Here is a 24,191-nt window from a genome sequence, read left to right as displayed (position 1 = left end):
CTACTGAAAATGCTGACAGGCTGACTCTCATAAAAATGAGCAAGCACTGGATTGTGCCAGACTTCTCAGCACCACCAAATGATAGCAGCATAAGATAAACTCAAATCCAGTGTCTTTTCTTGGGAGGTCTATTCCCATGCACCTCTTTACTCCCACCCATGGGTATAAGCTTTCTGATTTTGGCTATTTTCTGTTGTCCTCCTCCTTCTCCTCATCCTCATCCTCCACCACCATATCACCAGGGTGACCATGGTCCGTGATGCAACACCCACATAATTTTTTTAAAGGGTGTTTATGATGACCGTAAAAAAATTTGTTATACAGTATGTTCATATATACCCCCCAGGGGTAAATGCTTGTCAGCCCATACACTTAGAGCATGGGCATTACAAGTATAGGAGACCCGCTCCTTTCGAATGGGAACTTTTTTTATGATGCCCTCCTCCACGTCTCTTCCAAGGGGCATTGGAGTGCTTCCAGACTTTTGGCAGCCCTTGTATTTACACCATAGGCAAACACTATGGGAGACCCACTTCCTAATAATGGGAACATTTTTTCATGAGGCCCTCATCTACGTCTCTTCAAAGAGGCATTGGAGTGCCTCCATATTTTTGGCAGGCCTTGCATTCGCTACATAGGAAAACAGTATGGGAGACCCACATCCTAATAATGGGAACATTATTTTCAGGAGGCCCTCCTGTATGTCTCATGAAAGGGTTATTGGGATGCGTCTAAATTTTGGGCAGCCCTGACACTCGCTGCATATGTAATAACAGTATAGGAGACCCACTGTTTAATAATGGGAACAACAAAGCATAGCTGGCTGATGGCTCTCTAACAATAGTGAGGGCTGACTGCTTGCCCTTTAAGAATAGTAAAGGCTGCCTGATGGCCCTATAAAAATAGGCTTTGTGATTTTCAGAGTTCCTCCTTCATAAATGAAACAGGGTGAGTCTGATGATGTGTCACTCACCACATGGCCAGATAAGGTTGTAAAATGTTAAAATGACATTTCCCAGTGAATGCATTTGTCTTGGTTGAAAGCAATGCTAAAGTTCAAAAATGCATAAAAAATGCTACATGTAAACATAGCCGCCGGAAAAATGCTCGAGTTTCCCATAGACTTACATTGGGCTCTTTGCTCGGGTTGAGCACCCGAGCATTCCAATTTGCTCGACCCAAGCAACGAGCACTCGAGCATTTTAGTGCTCGCTCATCACTAAGTATCTACATGACCATAACAAATTGAAAAATTAATTCAACAGATAATTGAGTGTCAAACATGAACAGTAAAAAATCTAGACAAAAAAATAAACCAAAAACCTAGTTTTTAAATTTTCAGTTTAAAAAAAATATAAAAATATATAGTAATTTATATGTATCCCAAAGTAGAGCTAAAAAATAATACAATTTGTCACACATAAATCAAAGCCTTATACAGCAATGTGAGTGAAAATATGGAAAGGTTACAGTTGCTGAAAGCAGGGGCAAAAATTAAAGTAAATTGGCTGGTCACTAAGGCCCATTCAGGCCTGGCCATCAAGGTGTTAATATCTTGAACTATTTGCTATGAATTTGCAGAATGTAATTGTTTTTCTAGAATAGTATGCGGCATTGAAAACTGTATGGAGATCCAGTCAAAAGAAATGATTATAAATGGTCGGCCAGAGCTGTTCTTTATCTAATTATTTAGTAACTAATTGCTTTCTAGCTTGCAGGCTTTAGTGATAGTCAATTTTAATAACATCATTAAATTTGTACATAAGTGTGATTTTTCTACATCATTGGGAAGATTTTATTTCTTTATTTATTTTCTGATCTTTTGGTATTTAAAAGCCCCTATTAATATAATTATGTTTAATACTTCTCAATTTCTAGAATGTTATCATGGTTACAATTATATGCTTTAACTAGCCAATGTGAACGTTATTGATTCTACATAAAACATTTCAAGATTTATTCTTAGTTGTGTGCAGTGTATGAGTGGGTATTAAAGGAAATCTGCCACCAGGTTGTTGCTTCCTCATCTGAGAGCAGCATGATGCAGGGTAAGAGACCCTGATTCCTGCAATGTATCATTTCCTGGGATCATTGCTGTAGTTTTGCTAAAATCACTGTTTTGTCTCCTGCAGATATAACATTTCTAATTGTGGAGTTCTGTATAACACCACTGATGGGCAGCTTTTATGTACAATGTGCATAGGCAGCTGTCAGGGAAATATAAATTATTTTCCATTGTCCTGGATACACCTACATAGCTGCCTGCAGCTCCTCCCCCATTGGTTTGTGAAATACCAAGCTTCACAAGCGACCCCCTTGCTGCTGCAGCCCCATCGGTCTGTCTATGTGAAATTCTATCTACTCCACCCTCCCTTCAGCAAATGGTCACTTTTATTACCCTGGCCGAGTTAAGTGTGAGTTTCTCTTTTTCCCTCCAAAACATTCCTTTGTCTTAAAACTAAAATTGTCAAAGTCAAATTTAATAACTCACAGTGGACCTAGAAATGTGAAACTTGGGATCACATGTGCTTGGCATGTAGGCGACGCATGGCAGCGCTTTGAGGCCTGTACAGCTATCTAAACCTGGTAAATGAGTTTCTGCCCCCCGTAACAAACAGACATGCTGTTTTCGGTCTCAAAAGAAAAGTAAATTTGCAGGGGAAAAGATAATGCCCCTTTCATCACCCTGTGAACTCCCCAGCCAAACATATGGCAATGAGAAGCTTTTAATAACTTTTCAAAAGAGGTGTCCCACTCAGGAACAGCCAATATGTGAGGTCAACAAAAGTGGGAGTTCCTAAGTTTTTGGGCAAACCGTAAAACAGGAACAACCATTTTGAAAGTCGTTCAGACTCCCCGGAGAGACAGGCAGACAACAGGCTGTGGACTGAATCTTTTCAGTTGGATTCTCTCATCCCCTTTATCGACATGTCATACCTGTGACTGAGATAGATTAAGTTTCATATTATAATCCCTTTTATTTCTAACTGTCTGTACATATTGTACTTTGTCTCCTTTTATAATATCTTTTGTATTTTTATAAACAATGCCTTTATTTTCTGGAGTAAGCCTAAAAATTTACTAGTTTCATTCTCCTTGCTCTATGACCGAACCTACAGGTATTCCAAGCCAAATCACGCTCCCTGTGGGTTGATTCCTGACTCAATATAGGCTTTAGTATCAAACGAGGAACTGGTAGCAACGTAGCATCCTAGTGTTATTGAGGAACCCTAGCAGTGACGAATCTGAGTTTTATGTGTGTATTCCCAGCCTGGGACTGGTGATATACATACCACCCTCACTGCAGAGTGCCCAATAGCTAGTACTTGACAAGGCAATCTTTCCAGCGGCAACTTACCCTAAGTGCAGTTCACTGATTGACCTGAGGATAAGGAGGACGCCAGACAGCTGCAAGTTCCTACCTGGAACTGAAAGTGGAAACAAAAGTTGGGGTTTCCATGACAGCAGCAAGCTGCCAATCAGACTTTTTCTCACAGTGCTAGCAGTGATCTCACTAAGGTCACCACAGTACATCGGCCCAGCTCACAGGGAAGTGAGCTGGGAATGCAGCCTCAGTGACCTACGGTAACCTCGATGACCTCAAGGCTAGCCACTCATGCTACGCTCACAGCAGTTCAATCTCCTGTGGTTTTCAGCCTAGAGGGTTGCATGATGGCACCGTCTATGTTGAAAACCACTTATTACAGTCATGGCTTACGGTGTGGTACAGTATATTGGACAGGTGAGGTATAGGGTTGTTTTTCTATTTTTATTTTTCAGGAGTCCTGGGTTTCAATGGAATAAATGTTAGGTGAGTATTACAGTTCTTTATTATTTTCTATTTTTTTTACAAGGGGATGAAGGCTTCAATGGAATAGTCATAATGTGAATATAACTTTATTTTTCATTTTTAAATGAAAAAATAAAACAGTGTGTATTTTTATTTCAAATAAATGTCTCTATTCTGGTTGTGTGTTGATTTACAATATATTTATGGGATTAAGAATGGATAGGTTTTGTACTAATCCGTGGGTTTGATGTCACCTGACAATACAAAGGGGACATCAACCCTACAAATATTAACCCCACTTGCGGGCTGCTATTTTTTAGGCTGAGAAGGCCAATATCCTTGACTCCTTCCCAGTCTGAGAATACCTGCCCCAGCTATCTGTTTTACCTTAAATTGTCAAAAAGGGGACCCCCATCCAGGAAGGGGGACCCCACACCTTCTTTTCAATCATTTATTTAAATAATTCTTGATAACCAGCCATGATAAAGCTGTCAGCTTAAGGCTGCAGCCCACAGCTCTCAGTTTTGCCAATAATTCTATTCTTGATAACCAGCCATGATAAAGCTGTCAGCTAAAGGTTGCAGCCCGCAGCTCTCAATTTTGCCATGCTGGTTATCAAAAATAGAGGGGAACCCAAGCCATTTTTTTTATTAATAGCACAGTTGCTTGCTTATGAATACTTCTTTCAGCTGCCGCCTGCTCGCGCTGTTATTTTCAACAGTAAGCATAGGCTGATGGCAGTAGTACTTGCATCAGCTGATGCCTTTGACCAGAGGAAAGCTTTTTCATCAGACAGAGTGGGTACCGCAGCTCTCTGACTAGCAGCAATAATCTTACTGCCGATCAAACCCATTATTTGACATGCTGTCTTGCAGATCAAAATGTGGTAAACAATCAATGTTCGGGCCCCCCATTTATATGAATGAGGTTCGGGTACTGTTCTGGTACCTGAACCAAATTTGTTTTTAACTGTTCAGCTGAACCTGCTAGACCTGAACATCTAGACGTTTGTCCATCACTATTGATAACATCTCGTGATTAAAAACAGGCTAGCTGAGTGCTTCTAAGCTCTATGTAGAAAGGAAGAAACTGTTCCCTGCATGAGTCATCCCCTTTTTCATCCCCTTACCCAGCTGCTCCATTCCTCCTCCCAGGCAGGGACTTTTGCCCTGATTACTCATGCAGGAAAAAGACACTTCCTGTTCCTACATTGAGCTTTGAAAGATTTAGCTAGTCTGATTCTAATCCCGTAATGTCAAAGATCTAATGGAGAAGAGAAGAATGAACTGGGTAGAAAGGTAAAATGAGCAATTGTAATTACATAGTGCAATATACATGTATTAAGAGGATAAAATACTTGATGGGAGGAGTGCTACTTTAACTGAATGTTTTTACCTTATTCTTAGAGTGATGTTTGTTGATCAACCAATTCTGTGGAGGGTAATAATGGTCTGAATTTCCCCAATTTGTATACAATATGAATGTGGATTGATGAACTATAACCTCCTGAGCAATCGTTTGTAAATTTTTCCAGCCTGATGACCATCAACAACAATGTGGAGCTGGTGGTTGTGCACTGACTAATAGTAATAATAGTAGTGTTTTTAAAACAACTAAGAAAAATCGCAATGCTTATAATAGCATTTATTTCCATGTAAACAAAGACACTGGGAGCACTGCACATTCAATTCCAGATGAAGACATGAACAAAATATTATTTTTTAAACTGAAAATGAAGAAAAAAAAGAATAATAGTCTGTTTAAAAATGTAGCAGTGTCTGCCTTTTCATTTACAAACTTGAATACTTACAGTATAAAATGACATTTTTTTACAGACTTCGCTGCTCTGTTAATTACTAAGCTAATATTTAGTTGCATAACCTTTATTTCTGATAACTGCTCTACATCTGTGGCATGAAGTTAATTAACATCTGACACCTGTGAACAGATATTACAGTCCAAGCTGCCTGGAGTACATTCAACAGTTCTTTTGTATTTTTAAGGTTTTGTATCAAAAACAGCATTTTTTATGTCACTCCACAAATTCTCAGTCAGATTCAGGTCTGTGAATTGGGCTGGCCACTTCATAACATCAATCTGGAACCAGGATGTTGCTCGCTTTCTGGTGTGTTTTGGGTTGTTATCCTGCTGAAACACCCATTTCAAGGGCACTTTGTCATACAGTGACTAGGGACTGTAGGCAATTACCCAATCCTGAACTAGGTGGTGCCCAAGTATATCTTTGCCCCCAGATTACCCAAGAAGGTGAAGATGCCAGGGTCACGTACCTTGCTATGTTCCTATCTTATTCCTTATCTGTTCACTCCCCCACCCAGGGAAGTGTGAGGCCGAAGAGTATAGGATTACACTAACCAGACAGACAAGGGAATACAGGCAGAGATAAAAGAAAACTACAATCATACACTCACAAAACAACAGCATGTTACACAGGGGAGGGATAGGTAGGAGAAACCAAAGAGGTGAGAATAAGGATAAACACTCAAACCAACTCCATCCAAAAACAACAACAATTCAAATTCCTACTCCAAACACAAACTACTTCTCCAGCACCAAACCAGGCAGAATGAGCTATCACTGGCAGGTGTATGTGTCACACCAGACACTGCGACCGTCTGAACCCACTTTGTCACGGTGTCCCCTTGACATACTTCTACTTCAGCATGCATAAGGCAACATGACCTCTTCCAGTATTTTGATATATACAAACTGATCCATGGTGCCTCATATTTGATAAATGGGCCCAATGCTATAGTAGAAGAAACATCCCCAAACCATTATGCCTGCACCTCCATGTTTTACACTCTTCATAGTGTACTGTGGCTTGAATTCAGTGTTTATGAGTTATCTTGCAAACTGTTAGCTGCCTTTAGATCTAATAAAAAAAAATCTTGCTCTCATCTGTCAATAGAGTGAGGCACTATTTCTTTTTAGACCAGTCAATATGTTATTTGGCAAATTGTAACCTTTTTAACTCGTCTTTTTTTCTGCAATGGTACTTTGAGAGTGTTTCTTGCAAATAGCTTGGCTTCACATTGGAGTCTTCTGATGGCTGTAGGGCTCACAGATAACTGAAGGTCTTCTTTGATCTCCCTGGAGTCAATCATTGGATGCTTCGTTACTATTTTTGTGATTCTATGATCTTTGCAGATGGTAGTATTTGTTTGCCTACCATATGTTTCAGGTTTTGTTTGCTATTTTAAAGCACTGGAATTTTTTTTTAACTGAGCAGCCAATTATTTTCTTCAATTGTTTTTATATTTCCCTCTCCTATCAACTTCTTGATCAGGGTTGTTTTTCCTTCCTTACAATGTCTGGAAAAACCCATTTTACTCACTGAGCAAGTACTAAAACTAGCAGGTACAACATTTGTTGCCCTCCTTCTGTAAATAAGAGCCATAATTAACACCTGTTTCTTCACAGAATGAATGACCTCACTAATTGAACTTCACATTCCTATTAATCCCCTTTTATTAAATGAGTCAATTACACCCAATGAGCAGTGTGCATGTCAGGACTTTGGATTTTGTTTGGTTGGCCATTACTCACCTACACCTAATCATGAATTTTGTAAAGCAGTAATTAAACACATAGTGATGTTAGACTACTATTATTTTGCACATAACTGTTTTGTCACTCACAGATATTGTGACATTGGATCATTTTCATCATTTTAAGAATAACAAAGTATGATATTTTGACTCAATGATTGAATTGGTTCTCTTTATCTACTTTTAGGACTTGTGTGAAAATGTGATGTAGTTTTTGGTCACATTTATGCAAAAAAGGAAAATGCTGAAAGGTTCACAAACTTTGAAGCACTACTGTATAATTATACCCTACTGCTTTTATGTTCTTTACAATAATATCCAGTTTGCACTTGATCTAGTCTGAATAAAGAGTTGTCGTGCTAAAGAATGATTCATTCTATCTTAAGATTTATAGCTAACAATCACTTTCATTCTGTAACTTACTGTGGTCCTTACAGGCACAGCACAACATGGTGATGCTTGGCCTTATTATTGTTCATAGTCTATATCAGATTAAAAATATCTCAATTTGATAAATTGCCTTTCTTGGGCCCAGTTGAACAAGCAAAAGTAAATTGCTAAACTGGGGATTGGCACAACTATAGAAAAGTGTGTGCAGCATTTGTTAACCTCTGTGAAAACTCTCTTCGAAGATGAGGCTCATTGATCACTAAGGCTATGTGCACACGTGCGGAATTGCCACGGAAATTTCTCCGGCAATTCCGCAACACCCTGATGCGGGAAATTCGCGAGAAATATGCATGCGGAATTCCCGCAAAAAACTAGCGTTTTGCAAGCGTAATTAGCTTGCAGAATGCTAGAGATTTCCAAGCGATCTGTAGCATCACTTGGAAAACTGATTGACAGGTTGGTCACACTTGTCAAACATAGTGTTTGACAAGTGTGACCAACTTTTTACTATTGATGCTGCCTATGCAGTATCAGTAGTAAAAGATAGGATGTAAAAAGTAATAAAAAAATAAATATTTTTATTCTCACTTTCCGACGGCCTCTGAAGTCATTCCCACCTCTCACCATGCTGCCGGTATCTTCTGGTCACAGTAATGCTTTGCGCAAAGGACCTGAGATGAGAGAGCGCAACATCATCAGCGGTCATTCACACGAAGCATTACTGGGACCAGAAGATGCCAGGAGCGTGGTGAGAGGCGGGAAAGACTCTGGTGGCCGTCAGAAGGTGAGAATAAAAATATATATTTTTTTATTATTTTTTACATCCTATCTTTTACTACTGATGCTGCATAGGCAGCATCAATAGTGAAAAGTTGGTCACACTTTTCAAACACTATGTTTGACAAGTGTGACCAACCTGTCAATCAGTTTTCCAAGCAATGCTACAGATCTCTTGGAAAACTGTAGCATTCTACAAGCTAATTACGCTTGCAAAACTGAGATGAGAGAGCGCAACGTCATCAGCGGTCATTCGCGCAAAGCATTACTGGGATCGAAAGATGCCGGGAGCGTGGTGAGAGGCGGGAAGGACTCTGGTGGCCACCGGAGGGTGAGTATATCTCTATTTATTATTTTTATTCTATTTTTTTACAGGATTATGGTACCCAGGGCCTGGAGGAGGATCTCTCCTCCTCCAGACCCTGAGTACCATCCGCACATTGTGCGCTCACTTTACGCATGGTGGGCATAGCCACATGCGTAAAGTGAGCATTTCAATTCAATCCTATGGGTGCAGAATCACCGCGATTCCGAAAAAAGAATGGGCATGCTGCGTATTTTTCCGCTATTCGATTCCGCAGTGGAAAAATCAGCAGCATTAGCACAGCATTGCGGAATGCCATAGGATTGCATGGGATGCGTTTTTTTGCGTTTTCATGGCGATTCCGCATGTAAAAAAAGCCACAAAAATGCAAAAAAATTCAACGTGTGCACACAGCCTAGATGGTTTCTTAATAGTAAGGCCTGCTGTACAAATTACGATGCTATATAACTCGGATTTTTAGCCATAAACATGCATTATCTATGAAAATTACTCTTTAACATAAAATTGACAATGCCTGAGTATATACAGTGCTTATAGTCATTTTGTCTATATAACGCATGCCTACTTTCAGAATATATATCAGTATGTAGGTCAAGTGTGATGTTTTAGTGTTAAAATTGTTATAATTACTGGAGGGGCAAAAGGTCTAAAAATCCCTGGAACGAAATATGATATATAAGTGTTAAGTTGAACAAAGTAATGAAAATGCTCATTGCATGAAAAAGGTTACACTCAGTGGAATTTTATTGATTACATTCCCATCTACTGCTCAGTCAAATAATAATATTTTGCTGCATGTTATGCTATGTCTAAAATGCATAATAAATGTGTTGCAAATCATGAAAGACTTTTGGTGCCAAGTACGCCCTATATTCTGTTGCATTTACCTTAACAAACATACAATAAGACCTCAGCTTTTTTAACGGGCTATTCCTAACATGATATTTGGTGGTGTAGAACTAATAAATGGGGCATATGCTCTTCACATTTATTGATGGTGTTAATAAATTATTCATTGATATAGAGCACATGGTAAATGTTATGATTGCCAATTGATTCAATGCATTTAGTCAATTACCAGGAAGAGTTGTCAAACCGCATGCCTGTCACAGACAATGCCAATCACAGACACAATGCTTTTTCTGTTGGAAACTGAATGAATACAGTACAGTAGCATTATTTCGTATTTAATCTTTCAAATTCAATACGTGTTCATAAATTGTAAAGTGTAGAACTAACTCCTTATTCATAGTTGAAAGTCAGTGGTGTACCACTAATCATGGTAGGCCACACGACTTGTGGGTCAGAGGGGCCCAGTGCCTGCACATGGATGCAGAGACAGTTGAAAATAATGATAGAACAAAAAGCCATCAGACCCTTTTTCCACCATTCACTCTGTGCAATCTGAGCTCTGAATCTCAGTGTAGCAGGCATAATGATGTTAGTACATCACAACTGTTGTGCTGAGCTTCAGAATGCATGCTGCATAGACCAGAAAAGCAGAAGAATGGGGGGAGAAGAGTAGCTACATTTTTTATTTTATCAGAGACTTATTTCTAGCTATTATACTGTGTGGACAGCTCTGTGGGGGCCATTGTACTCTGAGACATGGGTTACATGACTAGACAATAAAAGTATCAGGGCATAGGAAGTGTTATAAAATAAAATTACCTTTATTAACAAATATGCTAAGTGGTGGCACTGAGGCGCTCACAGTGAGCTCACTGTAAGCATGTAAGCATCTCAGTGCCACCACTTACCATGTTTCATTTTTTTTCCTCCTTTTGGCTTCTTGCGCTGTACTGAGTGGTTCTTCCATTCACCAGTCCATATTGACACCTTTGAATATTTGCAAATTTGGTGCATAAATAGAATTTGTTTGGTGTTCCCTTTCCCTTGTACATATTTGCCATTGTACTCTGTATAGGGCTGTGTGGGAGTTATTATGCTGTGTAAATGGCTATGTGGGGGCCATTATACTGAGTGGAGAGCCTTGGCAGCCTAATACTGCGTGGGGCCATTATATGGTGACAAGGGGTTACTGGGTGCTACTGTATTATTCTGTGTGGGGACTATCTGTGTTGAGAGCTATATTGGGTCTATCATACTGTGTGGAAGATTGTAGAGGGGTCATTATATTATGTGGTTGGCTGTGTGGTGGCAATTCTACTGTGTGGAGAATGATGAGGGGCTCATACTGTGTTGGGGCACTGTTGAGGCCAGTATATGGTGTTGTGGGACTGTGGAAGGCAACATACTGTGTATTTGGACTGTGGAGGCCATAATACTGTTTGGTGGGACTCTGAGGCCCATCATAATGTTTTGTGGGACTGTAGGAGCCAATATGCAGTTTTGTTGGATTGCAAAGTCTATTTGCATTTCAGGACTGTGGGGATCATCATACTGTGTTGTGAAACTGTGGGGGCCATCATCATACTTTGTCTAAAGATGTGTGGGACCATTATATTGTGTTCATGGCTCTTTAGGATCATTACACTGTGTGGAGGGCTGTGAGAAACCATAGTTTATAGATCACAGTCTGGTTTCGCCCCAGCCTGCTTTTGCTGGCATTGATAAAATTGATCTATAGGTCTCTTTCATAGCGAAAGACCTGTCTATCACCAGGGGAAGTGCCAGATTAATCCCATTTCTGGTTATGGTTCCCAACTGGAATTTTAACCTATATTATCTTTGAATCACCAGAGTATTGAAGACAAAAATAAGCTTCAAAGGAATCATGCAGTCATGCTCTGATTCATGCTGCCCATGGTTAAGCAGCATTAATCAGATGACAGGTTCCACTTAAGGAATTTTAATATTTATTTCAAGAAACATTGCTCATAGATTTTGTTAAGCAAGAAATGTGGCCGAGCTGCCTTATTTTTTCTAATCAGAACCAAAACCTTTAAGGATGTTCTATCAACATATTGCACAAAATAAACTACATACATTATTGAAAAGATTTACTGACGTGGATTTGTTTTATTTGCATAATCATGGAATCTAGAAAGAGAGTGAAAGACCTAAAGAGTCCTGTGTTTTCATTCTTCCCTCTTGATGCTGAAATCTCACACTACTCAGTGCAAGCAGCTAGCTGTTGGTTATGCTAAGAGGGTAGATTAAAGGGGGTTTTACACTAAGCGATATCGCTAGCAATATCGCTAAAACGTCACCGGTTTTGTGACGTTATAGCGATATTGCTAGCGATATCGCTATGTGTGATACTTACCTCCGACCGGCTCCCCCGCTGTCCATCGCTGATCGCGCGAGAATGTCTGGCTCCATTTCTCGTCAGGCGCTTCCTGCTGAGACTTCCTGCTGTGACGACAAGCGACGCGTGGAGGCGGGCGGGAGGATGGCAGGATCGCTGTGTGTGAAAGGTGAGTATCGTGTGCTGCGTCGCTGCTGCATCGCTGTGAGATCTTTCTGTATGAAAGCTCACTAGCGATCATTTAGCGATGCACCAGCGATCCTGACAGGGTCGGATCGCTGGTCGGATCGCTGGTGCATCGCTAAATGTAAAAGGGCCTTAAGTTTAGCTAAGGAATACACTTGGGTTCCTGAGCTTTGTCACATTTTTTCTGGACTCAGATTTCAAAAAGGATTACACAGGTATTTTTATATGGATTATATCAGTTGAAAAACACCAGCCCAAAGTGATTTATTTCATTTACACATTTTTCTATAGTGAAATATGGTTACAAGAACTCCCAAAATGCTCTATTTGCTATCATTGTATTGTTCAATTTGCTTAAGGTTTAATGAAACCTTTAATATTCAGTAGAAAACTGTCATGTCGGACGCTGTTCACACCACAGCATCCGGCAGGCAGAGGTAGTTCCACCTCCAGCCACTATAGCCTCAGTGGCGCCGGCCTGATCTTCAGGCTCTCGGGGGTTAATCCTGCTGGAGACCAGGTTGGATGGTTAGTCACGCCCACGGTCTTTAAATAGTCATGCTGGCCTATGGGCGTCGCCGATTATAGCTTGTGTTTCATACCAAGTGGTTCCGGTCTGGAGTGGAGGTGTTCAAGAGAGAGAGATTCATATCTGGTGTCGTATGATCCGTCGTTATCCTTTCTCCTTCCCATATTTGTGTTTAGTTGTGCCCTGTTCACATTACTGTTTATTCCTGTGTGTGTGCGGCGCAGTGCAGTTTAAGTTCTCCCTGTCTGTCATTATTTGTGTGGGAGCTTTGGTGGTGACTTCTCACTGGGTGGAGGGTGGAGGGTTAAGTGCAGGGCTGAGCAGGAGATACGGAAAGGTCGGAGGCTCAGGCATTTGCACCTTCAGCAAAAACCCTGGGTTGAGGGTCAGACAGGGTTTCCCCTAGTAAAGGGACACCACAGGGGCCCCGGGTCTTTCAGCCTTAGTTGAACTAAGCCCCCGTGACATTATAATCGGCCCACATTTTTTCAGGAGTCCATGGATCCATTAGATTCCATAACCCGCCAGTTGGCGGCGCTGTCCATACAGGTCTCCGAGTTGAATGGGGCAGTTCAGCAGCAGGGCCTGGTAGTAGCAAAGGTGCAAACGGCATCTGCAGGTATCGGTGCAGAGCCGAAGTTTCCGCTGCCAGAACGATTTTCAGGCGATCGCAGCAAATTTGTCGTATTTCGGGAGGCCTGCAAATAATACTTCCGCATGCGGCCAATATCCTCAGGTAATGAGGCCCAGCGAGTAGGGCTGGTGTTGTCATTACTGAGTGGTGACCCCCAAGCATGGGCATTTTCCTTACCACCTGACTCTGCTACATTTCATTCGGTCGATAATGTTTTTTCTGCCCTCGGGCTCATTTACGATGACCCTGACCGACTGGCTCTAGCGGAATCTAAAATCCGCGCCCTCCGCCAGGGGGAGCGCTTGGCAGAAGACTATTGTTCGGAATTTCGCCGCTGGGCTGTAGACACACAGTGGAATGACCCAGCACTGCGGAGCCAGTTTATTCATGGGGTATCAGGGAGGGTGAAACAAGCCCTCCTGATGTATGAGACTCCGGCATCATTGGAGTCTGCCATGAGTTTGGCGATACGTATTGATCGCCGTTTTCGTCAGGGGGCACAGGAGACGCTACCTCTGGGGGAAAACAGAGGTGCAGGTGTGGTTGAAGTAGATGAGTCCCCTGAACCTATGCAGATTGCTGGCGTGGCACAGGTTCGGCCTCGCGCTCCGGGAGTCCGGAAGTCCGGAGCATGTTTCTACTGTGGTAAAGGTGGTCATTATGTTAACGTTTGCCCGGTACTACCTAAGAGGGTCACACCGGCGGAAAACTGTTAAGCTCAGAGGGTATGGAGGAGACCCAACTGAGCGTATGCATATCCTCCATGATGGTATCTCAATGTATGCTCCCTGCCAAGGTTATTGTCGCCGGCAGAGAGCTACCTATATCAGTGTTTGTGGATAGCGGTTCCGCCACCAATCTCATAGATGAGGAGTTTGCACACACCGCCGGGTTTAAGATTGAAAAACTTCCTCACCCCATACAGGTGGTGACCATTAATGCTGTTCCCCTCCCTCAAGGGGAGATTACTGAGTTTGTGGCAGAGGTGAAACTCCACATTGGGGTCCTACATTCTGAGTCGGTTACATGTAGGGTCCTCCGTAATCTCCCAGCTCAAATGGTCCTGGGTTTTCCATGGCTGTCCAGGCACAACCCGGTAATTGATTGGAAAACTCAGGACATAGTACAATGGAGTGGTTTCTGCCAAGACAATTGCTTGGCCACATGTGTGTCCGCCGTGACGCCCCGCCTGCCGGAGGCTTTGCAGGATTTCGCGGATGTTTTCTCTGAGAAGGGTTGCTCAGAACTGCCTCCACATAGAGCCTATGACTGTGCTATTAGGCTAAAACCCGGGGCCAAATTACCTAAGGCCAGGATGTTTAATATTTCTGGTCCTGAGAGACAAGCTCTGAAAGACTACATCGCGGAGAGTCTGAGCAAAGGTCACATCCGGCCTTCGTCCTCGCCTGTAGCCGCGGGGTTTTTCTTCATTAAGAAGAAAGATGGGGGGTTACGCCCGTGTCTGGATTTCCGAGAGTTAAACCAGATTACTATCCGTGATCCCTACCCAATGCCGTTGATTCCGGATTTGTTCAACCAGGTAGCGGGGGCAAAATGGTTTTCCAAGCTGGACCTCAGGGGGGCGTATAACCTCATAAGGGTCCGTCAGGGGGATGAGTGGAAGACGGCGTTTAACACTCCTGAGGGTCATTTTGAGAGTCTGGTTATGCCGTTTGGGTTGACCACCGCGCCTGCCGTTTTCCAACATTTTATTAATGATGTCTTTGCTCATGTCCTGGGGAGATTTGTGATTGTATACCTGGATGATATCCTCATTTATTCTAGCGATCGGGACACTCATTTGCAGCATGTTAGGCAGGTGTTACAGTTGCTCCGGGAGAACCAGCTCTATGCTAAGCTGGAAAAATGTTTATTTTTTGTCCAGGAGTTGCCCTTTTTGGGATATATTGTGTCCGCAGCTGGTTTTAAAATGGACACCGCTAAGGTGCAAGCGGTGTTGCAATGGGAGAGGCCGGAGAGTCTGAAAGCACTCCAGCGGTTCCTGGGGTTTGCGAATTATTATAGGAAATTTATAAAACACTTTTCGACTGTCGCCAAACCGCTCACGGACATGACAAAAAAGGGTGCCGATCTGGCGAACTGGCCTGAGGTGGCTATACGTGCATTTGAGCGTCTGAAGAATAGTTTTGCTTCAGCCCCCATTCTGGTGCAACCAGACGTGTCTAAACCTTTTGTGGTAGAGGTTGATGCGTCGGAGGTGGGAGTGGGGGCAGTACTGTCTCAAGGCTCGTCCTTGAGCGAGATGCATCCATGCGCCTACTTCTCCAAGAAGTTGTCGCCGGCCGAACGGAATTATGATATCGGCAACAGGGAGTTGTTGGCCATCAAACTGGCTTTTGAGGAATGGCGACACTTCTTGGAGGGGGCGGCTCACCAGGTCACAGTTATCACCGACCATAAGAATCTGCTCTACCTGGAGTCGGCCAAGCGTCTGTCTCCTAGGCAGGCTCGCTGGGCATTGTTTTTTACTCGTTTCAATTTTCTTGTGACGTACCGTCCCGGGGCTAAAAACACCAAGGCGGATGCTTTGTCTAGGTGTTTTCCGGGGGGAGAACCTCGGGAAGAGCCGGTACCCATCCTCCAGAAAGGGGTAGTGGTCTCGGCTCTCACGACTGAGGTAGAGGCGGAGATTGCCGAGGCCCAAGAGGAGGTACCACCAGGACTTCCCGCCAACAAATCATTTGTACCCCTGCATCTTCGGCCTAAGGTGTTGAAGGAACACCACGATTCGGTACTGGCTGGTCACCCAGGGGTGAAGGGCACCTTAGAGCTGGTATCGCGTCGTTTCTGGTGGCCCAAAATCCGGCAGGACGTGGTCTCGTACGTGGCAGCTTGCATCACGTGCGCTAGGGCTAAGTCACCCCGAACCCGTCCTGCTGGCACGCTACAGCCTCTGGGGGTACCCAATAGGCCATGGACAGAAATCTCCATGGATTTTATCACTGACTTGCCAGCCTCGGCAGGGAACACGGTCATCCTGGTGGTGGTTGACCGTTTTTCAAAGATGGCGCATTTTGTGGCGTTGTCCTCTTTGCCCAATGCTAAGACGTTGGCTCAGGTATTTGTGAAGGAGGTGGTCAGACTCCACGGAGTACCGTCTGACATAGTATCTGATAGGGGTACGCAATTTGTGGCGAGGTTTTGGAAAGCTTTTTGCTCAAGGTTGGGGATCAAGTTGTCACATTCATCGGCGTTTCATCCACAGTCTAATGGACAAACTGAGCGCATGAACCAAAATCTTGAACAGTATTTACGATGCTTTGTGTCCGACAACCAGGAGGAGTGGTCTACTTTCCTTCCTCTGACCGAATTCGCATTAAATAATCACCGCCAAGAGTCATCAGGAGAGTCTCCATTCTTTTGTGTGTACGGTCAACATCCTCAGTTTTGTACCTTACGTCAGGGTGACTCCGGGGGTGTCCCGGAGGAGGATCAGCTAGGAGCCCAATTGTCATCAGTCTGGAGGCGGGTGAAACAGCGTTTGTTGAGCATGAGTGCCAGGTACAAACGGGTGGCTGACAGTAGACGCGTGCCAGGTCCGGACCTGTGTGTGGGTGAATGGGTGTGGTTAGCTACGAAGAACATAAAACTCAAAATCCCTTCTTTAAAACTGGGTCCAAGGTTTATTGGGCCTTTTAGGATTTCTGCCATCATTAACCCAGTGGCTTATCGGTTGGAACTTCCCGCAGTGTACAAGATACACAACGTGTTTCACAGGGCTTTATTGAAAAAGGTGGTAGGCTCTGTGGACACAACGCCGATGCCACCTCCAGTCATGGTGGATGGCGAGTTAGAGTTCGAGGTCGCCAAGGTAGTGGACTCTCGAGTAGTACGCCGTACTCTTCAGTATTTGGTGCACTGGCGGGGGTATGGTCCAGAGGAGAGGTCTTGGGTTCCAGCCTCAGACATACATGCGGATCGGCTGGTCAGTTCTTTTCACCGTCGTCATCCGGACAAGCCGGGTCCTATGAGTCTTGAGGGCCCTGGGGTCCCTCGTAGAAGACGGGGTACTGTCATGTCGGACGCTGTTCACACCACAGCATCCGGCAGGCAGAGGTAGTTCCACCTCCAGCCACTATAGTCTCAGTGGCGCCGGCCTGATCTTCAGGCTCTCGGGGGTTAATCCTGCTGGAGACCAGGTTGGATGGTTAGTCACGCCCACGGTCTTTAAATAGTCATGCTGGCCTATGAGCGTCGCCGATTATAGCTTGTGTTTCATACCAAGTGGTTCCGGTCTGGAGTGGAGGTGTTCAAGAGAGAGAGATTCATATCTGGTGTCGTATGATCCGTCGTTATCCTTTCTCCTTCCCATATTTGTGTTTAGTTGTGCCCTGTTCACATTACTGTTTATTCCTGTGTGTGTGCGGCGCAGTGCAGTTTAAGTTCTCCCTGTCTGTCATTATTTGTGTGGGAGCTTTGGTGGTGACTTCTCACTGGGTGGAGGGTGGAGGGTTAAGTGCAGGGCTGAGCAGGAGATAAGGAAAGGTCGGAGGCTCAGGCATTTGCACCTTCAGCAAAAACCCTGGGTTGAGGGTCAGACAGGGTTTCCCCTAGTAAAGGGACACCACAGGGGCCCCGGGTCTTTCAGCCTTAGTTGAACTAAGCCCCCGTGACAAAAACTCTCAAGATATAGTTAAAGGCATGTCCATCAATTTTATTCAGTTTTGGAATGATTGAATTCTTTTTTTTTATTCCTGAGTGATATTAAAGGTTAGCGTTAATGGATTTAGTTAAAATTTTGCGTATTTAATTTATTAAATAAGGTGAATATCTTTTGCTAGGTCTCTCCAGGATCTTTCAAGACAAACAGATATACCTTATGGTACGGTATTGGATTCTGCTGTATATGATCACGTTCGGACGAAAGGTATGAATCCATTTGAGCGGGACAGTATGTATTCCCAAATGTGGCGGATGATTAACAAGAATAATGGAACAGAGAACAATGTGCCAGAATCTCTAGAAGGCATACAAAAGGTAAGCCATTTATTTGTCAATATTTTCAGCAGATATAATGATGTGTTGTCATATGTAATTGAACTGCAGATGTGTAGATTTATCATTCATAAGAGGATTTCATGCATAGTTCAGAGCATGCATTATCAATCGGTATTTGATGGACTGGTAAATAATTCTGGAGAAACACAGGAGGAAAATGGAAAACCTAGGGCAAAAAACTTTGAGAAAGGCCAGGATAGGAGCACGTAAATCTCATTCAGATAATAAAAATAAATATTATAATTCTATACTTACTCCTGTATTAAGGATTTCTATTGTACATCGGTTTTAATGTGTTTATGCTTTCTCAGTAAGTGTTTCCTGAGAAGCAGCGGGACATTTGATGTTCCGTGGTTCCCCATGGTAATAAGTTTGGGAATCTCTAGTTTTGGGTGAGTGTAGACATAACAAAAACTGGGCAACAAATCCAAATATATGCTTAAAGATAAGCCTTCACCTACTTGTATGAATTTTAGGATGTTCATAAAGAGATTTTTTCACAAGCAGCTTGGTCACCTACAATTTGATTCTTGTACTTCTCCAATCACAAATTTGAAATCCTTTCAATTAGTGGCAAGTTACTTATTATTGCTACCAGTGTTTAATTGCCCTCTGAGACAGCTTGTGGTCCACTGATGGGTCAGAAGGTTTTTCCAAGGAATGCATGATATGAGAAGCAATAGAAGAATCCATCTAAAACTTATATACTCTTTGTGTGTGCGTGTATATGCGTGTGGTTACATGAATGCATCTTTGTGTATCTATAGGTGTGTGCGTTTATATGTATGTGTGTGTATATATATTTACAGGTGTGTGTTTAAATGTATGTATGTGTGTGTATTTATATGTGTATGTGTGTTTATATGCATGTGTGTGTATTTACAGTAGCATACGAAAGTATTCATCCCCTTGGCGTTTTCCTGTTTTGCAACCTCACAACCTGGAATTTGACTGTTTTTTTCAAGGTTTGCATCAGTTCATGTAAAAAACATGCCTACAACTGTGAACTTTTGTTTTTATTTTGAAGGAAACAACAAATAACTGTAAACTTCAGTGTGTATAACTATTCACCCCCCTAAAGTCAGTACTTTGTACAGCATTCTTTTTACAGCTGAAAGTCACTTTAGATAAGTGTGTATGAGCTTTTCACATCTTGCCACTGGATTTTTGCCCATTCCTCAAGGCTGTTCCAGCTCATTCAAGTTAAATGGCTTCTTCTCGTGAACAGCAATCTTCAACTCCGACCAAGTTGGATTAAAGTCTGGGCTTTGACTAAGCCACTCCAAAACATTTACACATTTCCCCTTAAACTACATAAGTTTTGCGTTAGCTGTCTGCTTTGGGTCACTGTCTTCTCAGAAAGTGAACCTCCATCCCAGTGTCAAATCACTGACAGTCTGAAACAGGTTATGCTCAAGAATGTCCCTGTATTTTACTCCATCCATCTTCCTCTTGAATCAGACAATTTTCTCTGTTCCTGCTGAAATGAGATGGTGTTCTGCAGGTGATGAGCTGTGTTGGTTTGTTGCCATATATAGTGTTTACCTTGGTAGCCAAAAGTTCAATTTTGGTCTCAGCACCTCAAACATTTGAGGAGTCTCCTAAATTTTATTCAGCAAACTTAAAATGTGTCTTACAATTTTTGTGTGTAAGAAAATGATTTTTTCCATAAAAGATCACATGTAAAATCACATGAAAACTATTCAAATATACATGCTGTATACAATGTATATAAATCAAGAGGTAAAACAGAGGAGACATGAAGGTATGCTGGGGTGAGGGAGGAGGACAAAATTCATCCAATGGAAAGCAAGTATATAATGAACAGTACATAAATAGCACAATGGCGTTTTAAGAGTCAAGAAGCTTATGCTATACCACTGTGATGCTAAGCAAATAAACCACAAATACAGCAAAAAAGCCAATTTCTGTCAAAATTGACAAACAAATCTCACCTCAAAAATATGTTTTTATACAGTGGGGAAAAAAAGTATTTAGTCAGTCAGCAATAGCGCAAGTTCCACCACTTAAAAAGATGAGAGGCGTCTGTAATTTACATCATAGGTAGACCTCAACTATGGGAGACAAACTGAGAAAAAAAAATCCAGAAAATCACATTGTCTGTTTTTTTTTCATTTTATTTGCATATTATGGTGGAAAATAAGTATTTGGTCAGAAACAAGCAATCGAGATTTCTGGCTCTCACAGAACTGTAACTTCTTCTTTAAGAGTCTCCTCTTTCCTCCACTCATTACCTGTAGTAATGGCACCTGTTTAAACTTGTTATCAGTATAAAAAGACACCTGTGCACACCCTCAAACAGTCTGACTCCAAACTCCACTATGGTGAAGACCAAAGAGCTGTCAAAGGACACCAGAAACAAAATTGTAGCCCTGCACCAGGCTGGGAAGACTGAATCTGCAATAGCCAACCAGCTTGGAGTGAAGAAATCAACTGTGGGAGCAATAATTAGAAAATGGAAGACATACAAGACCAGTGATAATCTCCCTCGATCTGGTGCTCCACGCAAAATCCCACCCCGTGGGGTCAGAATGATCACAAGAACGGTGAGCAAAAATCCCAGAACCACGCGGGGGGACCTAGTGAATGAACTGCAGAGAGCTGGGACCAATGTAACAAGGCCTACCATAAGTAACACAGTACGCCACCATGGACTCAGATCCTGCAGTGCCAGACGTGTCCCACTGCTTAAGCCTGTACATGTCCGGGCCCGTCTGAAGTTTGCTAGAGAGCATTTGGATGATCCAGAGGAGTTTTGGGAGAATGTCCTATGGTCTGATGAAACCAAACTGGAACTGTTTGGTAGAAACACAACTTGTCGTGTTTGGAGGAAAAAGAATACTGAGTTGCATCCATCAAACACCATACCTACTGTAAAGCATGGTGGTGGAAACATCATGCTTTGGGGCTGTTTCTCTGCAAAGGGGCCAGGACGACTGATCCGGGTACATGAAAGAATGAATGGGGCCATGTATCGTGAGATTTTGAGTGCAAACCTCCTTCCATCAGCAAGGGCATTGAAGATGAAACGTGGCTGGGTCTTTCAACATGACAATGATCCAAAGCACACCGCCAGGGCAACGAAGGAGTGGCTTCGTAAGAAGCATTTCAAGGTCCTGGAGTGGCCTAGCCAGTCTCCAGATCTCAACCCTATAGAAAACCTTTGGAGGGAGTTAAAAGTCCGTGTTGCCAAGCGAAAAGCCAAAAACATCACTGCTCTAGAGGAGATCTGCATGGAGGAATGGGCCAACATACCAACAACAGTGTGTGGCAACCTTGTGAAGACTTACAGAAAACGTTTGACCTCTGTCATTGCCAACAAAGGATATATCACAAAGTATTGAGATGAAATTTTGTTTCTGACCAAATACTTATTTTCCACCATAATATGCAAATAAAATGAAAAAAAAACAGACAATGTGATTTTCTGGATTTTTTTTTCTCAATTTGTCTCCCATAGTTGAGGTCTACCTATGATGTAAATTACAGACGCCTCTCATCTTTTTAAGTGGTGGAACTTGCACTATTGCTGACTGACTAAATACTTTTTTTCCCCACTGTATATAGCAATAAGTGGAATTTAAACATAACTTTTAATATATAAATTAAAAGAACCAACCAATATGTGTCACCAAAAAGTGGTTAAAAAGGATGCCAATTCAGTGGGTAATCCCTAAAGGGAAAAAGGAACCACCTAAATGCATCATACAGGATATAAAATGTTGCTAGTATTCCATATCAGGCAACAATTTATCTAGAGGATACAGCATAGATTAACAATTAGCACACATTGCCATAGCCAATTGCATATATATATTTAGATAACTAGACCAAACAAGTTTATTGTCACAATAATACCAATAGATGAGATGTGAAAAAAAAAAGGAACAATCTTACCGGTTTGTGCAGACGGCCAGGAGTCTCCAGGAATACTCTGTATACTTACAGGAAGATCGCAATGGGGGGACAATACCCTGTCAAATCCCTAAAAAAACTACCAATCATCTGATCCCGAAACTCCCGCCCTGACAGCAGATAGCATCGAGAGTAGGAGGATTTATATCTCTTGAGCTTTTGCACTATGGCACATTTTAACAAGTTAGTCCCCTGAAGAGTTACTTGGATGAAACGCATTGGGACACCCCTCTAAGGGAAAGTGCAGGGCATGTGCAATATAGGGTGAGCTGTGGACTGCCCTTGTCAGGGCGGGAGTTTGGGGATCAGATGATTGCTAGTTTTTTTAGGGATTTGACAGGGTATTGTCCCCCCATCGCGATCTTCCTGTATGTATACAGAGTATTCCTGGAGACTCCTGGCCGTCTGCACAAACAGGTGAGATTGTTCCTTTATTTTTTACATCTCATCTATTGGTATTATTGTGACCATAAACTTGTTTGGTCTAGTTATCCAAATATATATATTCAATTGGCTATGGCAATATGTGCTAATTGTTAATCTATGCTGTATCCTCTAGATAAATTGTTGCCTGATATGGAATACTAGAAACATTTTATATCCTGTATGATGCATTGAGGTGGTTCCTTTTTCCCTTTAGGGATTACCCACTGAACTGGCATCCTTTTTAGCCACTTTTTGGTGACACATATTGGTTGGTTCTTTTAATTTATACATTAAAAGTTATGTTTTAATTCCACCTATTGCTATATATAAAAGCAAATAAACCCCAAAATGTAATCATAAATATGTGTTAACCTATAAATTACCAGGGGAGCTTCCCACCTTGCACAGCAGCCCCTTGACACGTCTTTCGCGGTCCAGCTTTTCGAAAAGCACATGCCAGTTTTTAGTTATTTGATCCCATAAATTTAATTTGTCTATAGTTTTTTTAACTTCAGTTTACCAACTTAGACTGTTAATGCATCACACAAATTGAATTACAAAAATATTTAAACACAGGTTGTAATGTAAAAAAATAGGTAAAAAGCCAAGGAGGTAAATACTTTTGCAGGCCACTGTACATGTGTGTGTTTAGATATATTTGTGTGTCAGTGTGTTTATTCTTTTAAAAGAATTTGCTATATTTGCAAATTTAATCAACAATATGTCACAAAAATTGCAGAATGGCACTTCCAAATACTATATGCAAATCAAAGGGGCGGTGGTTATTCTACCACCTAAATGAAGCGAACCATAAATAGACTAAAAATTGATATTTATTGGAAAAATTAAAAAATGTATAAAAAAGGCCACATATCCATAATGCACATAAACACACCCCAAGGGGGAAGAACAACAGACCAAGGTTACAAGATGATATTGAATCAAATTCAGAGAATAATATAATGTTTTGCCCTGAGCAGGTCACACATGAAGTGTAACATATTTACACAATTTAAACTCTCAGTGAGAAGTACCTATCAGCAAAAGGTTAAATATGTGCTCAAAGCATCAATTCTGTTAATCATCCCAAAATGAAAGAAAATATTTTAAAAATACATGTATACTTGAACTCGCCTGAGTGTGACCCGCTGTTTCAGATATATATCGGGCATACAAGTGACATAGCCTGTTCCCAGGTGACATACATATGAAAAAGTGCAGTTGGCATTACCTATTTTAAGATAAAGTGAAGATGGTGCCCATGGTCTGATGGTGGCCCCCTGCACCCCGACGCGTGTTTGGCCCTTCTGCTTCTTCTGTGAGTGTGCAAATTGCCTATTACTAGGCTTATTAGTGTCATTATATGAGTATATTGAGTTGTAGCCTATGTTTCTCAACA

The 24,191-nt window shown here is 42.1% G+C and overlaps 1 protein-coding gene across 1 annotated transcript in view; it reads left to right on the top strand.

The window, feature by feature from the left end:
- The window catches only part of GRID2 (glutamate ionotropic receptor delta type subunit 2), a 2,095,611-nt gene that overhangs the window by 1,801,866 nt on the left and 269,554 nt on the right, over positions 1-24,191 (top strand). The window contains exon 13 of the mRNA XM_073590055.1: positions 18,214-18,409. Coding sequence (XP_073446156.1) covers positions 18,214-18,409 — 196 coding nt within the window. The remainder of the gene's footprint in view (positions 1-18,213; positions 18,410-24,191) is intronic.

This window comes from Dendrobates tinctorius, unplaced genomic scaffold, assembly GCF_039654945.1.
Source record: "Dendrobates tinctorius isolate UK_male_01 unplaced genomic scaffold, ASM3965494v1 ptg000011l, whole genome shotgun sequence".
In the NCBI taxonomy this organism is placed as follows: Eukaryota; Metazoa; Chordata; class Amphibia; order Anura; family Dendrobatidae; genus Dendrobates; species Dendrobates tinctorius.
The sequence above is the reverse complement of the archived record's forward strand: the minus strand, read 5'-3'. Positions and strand labels throughout refer to the sequence as shown.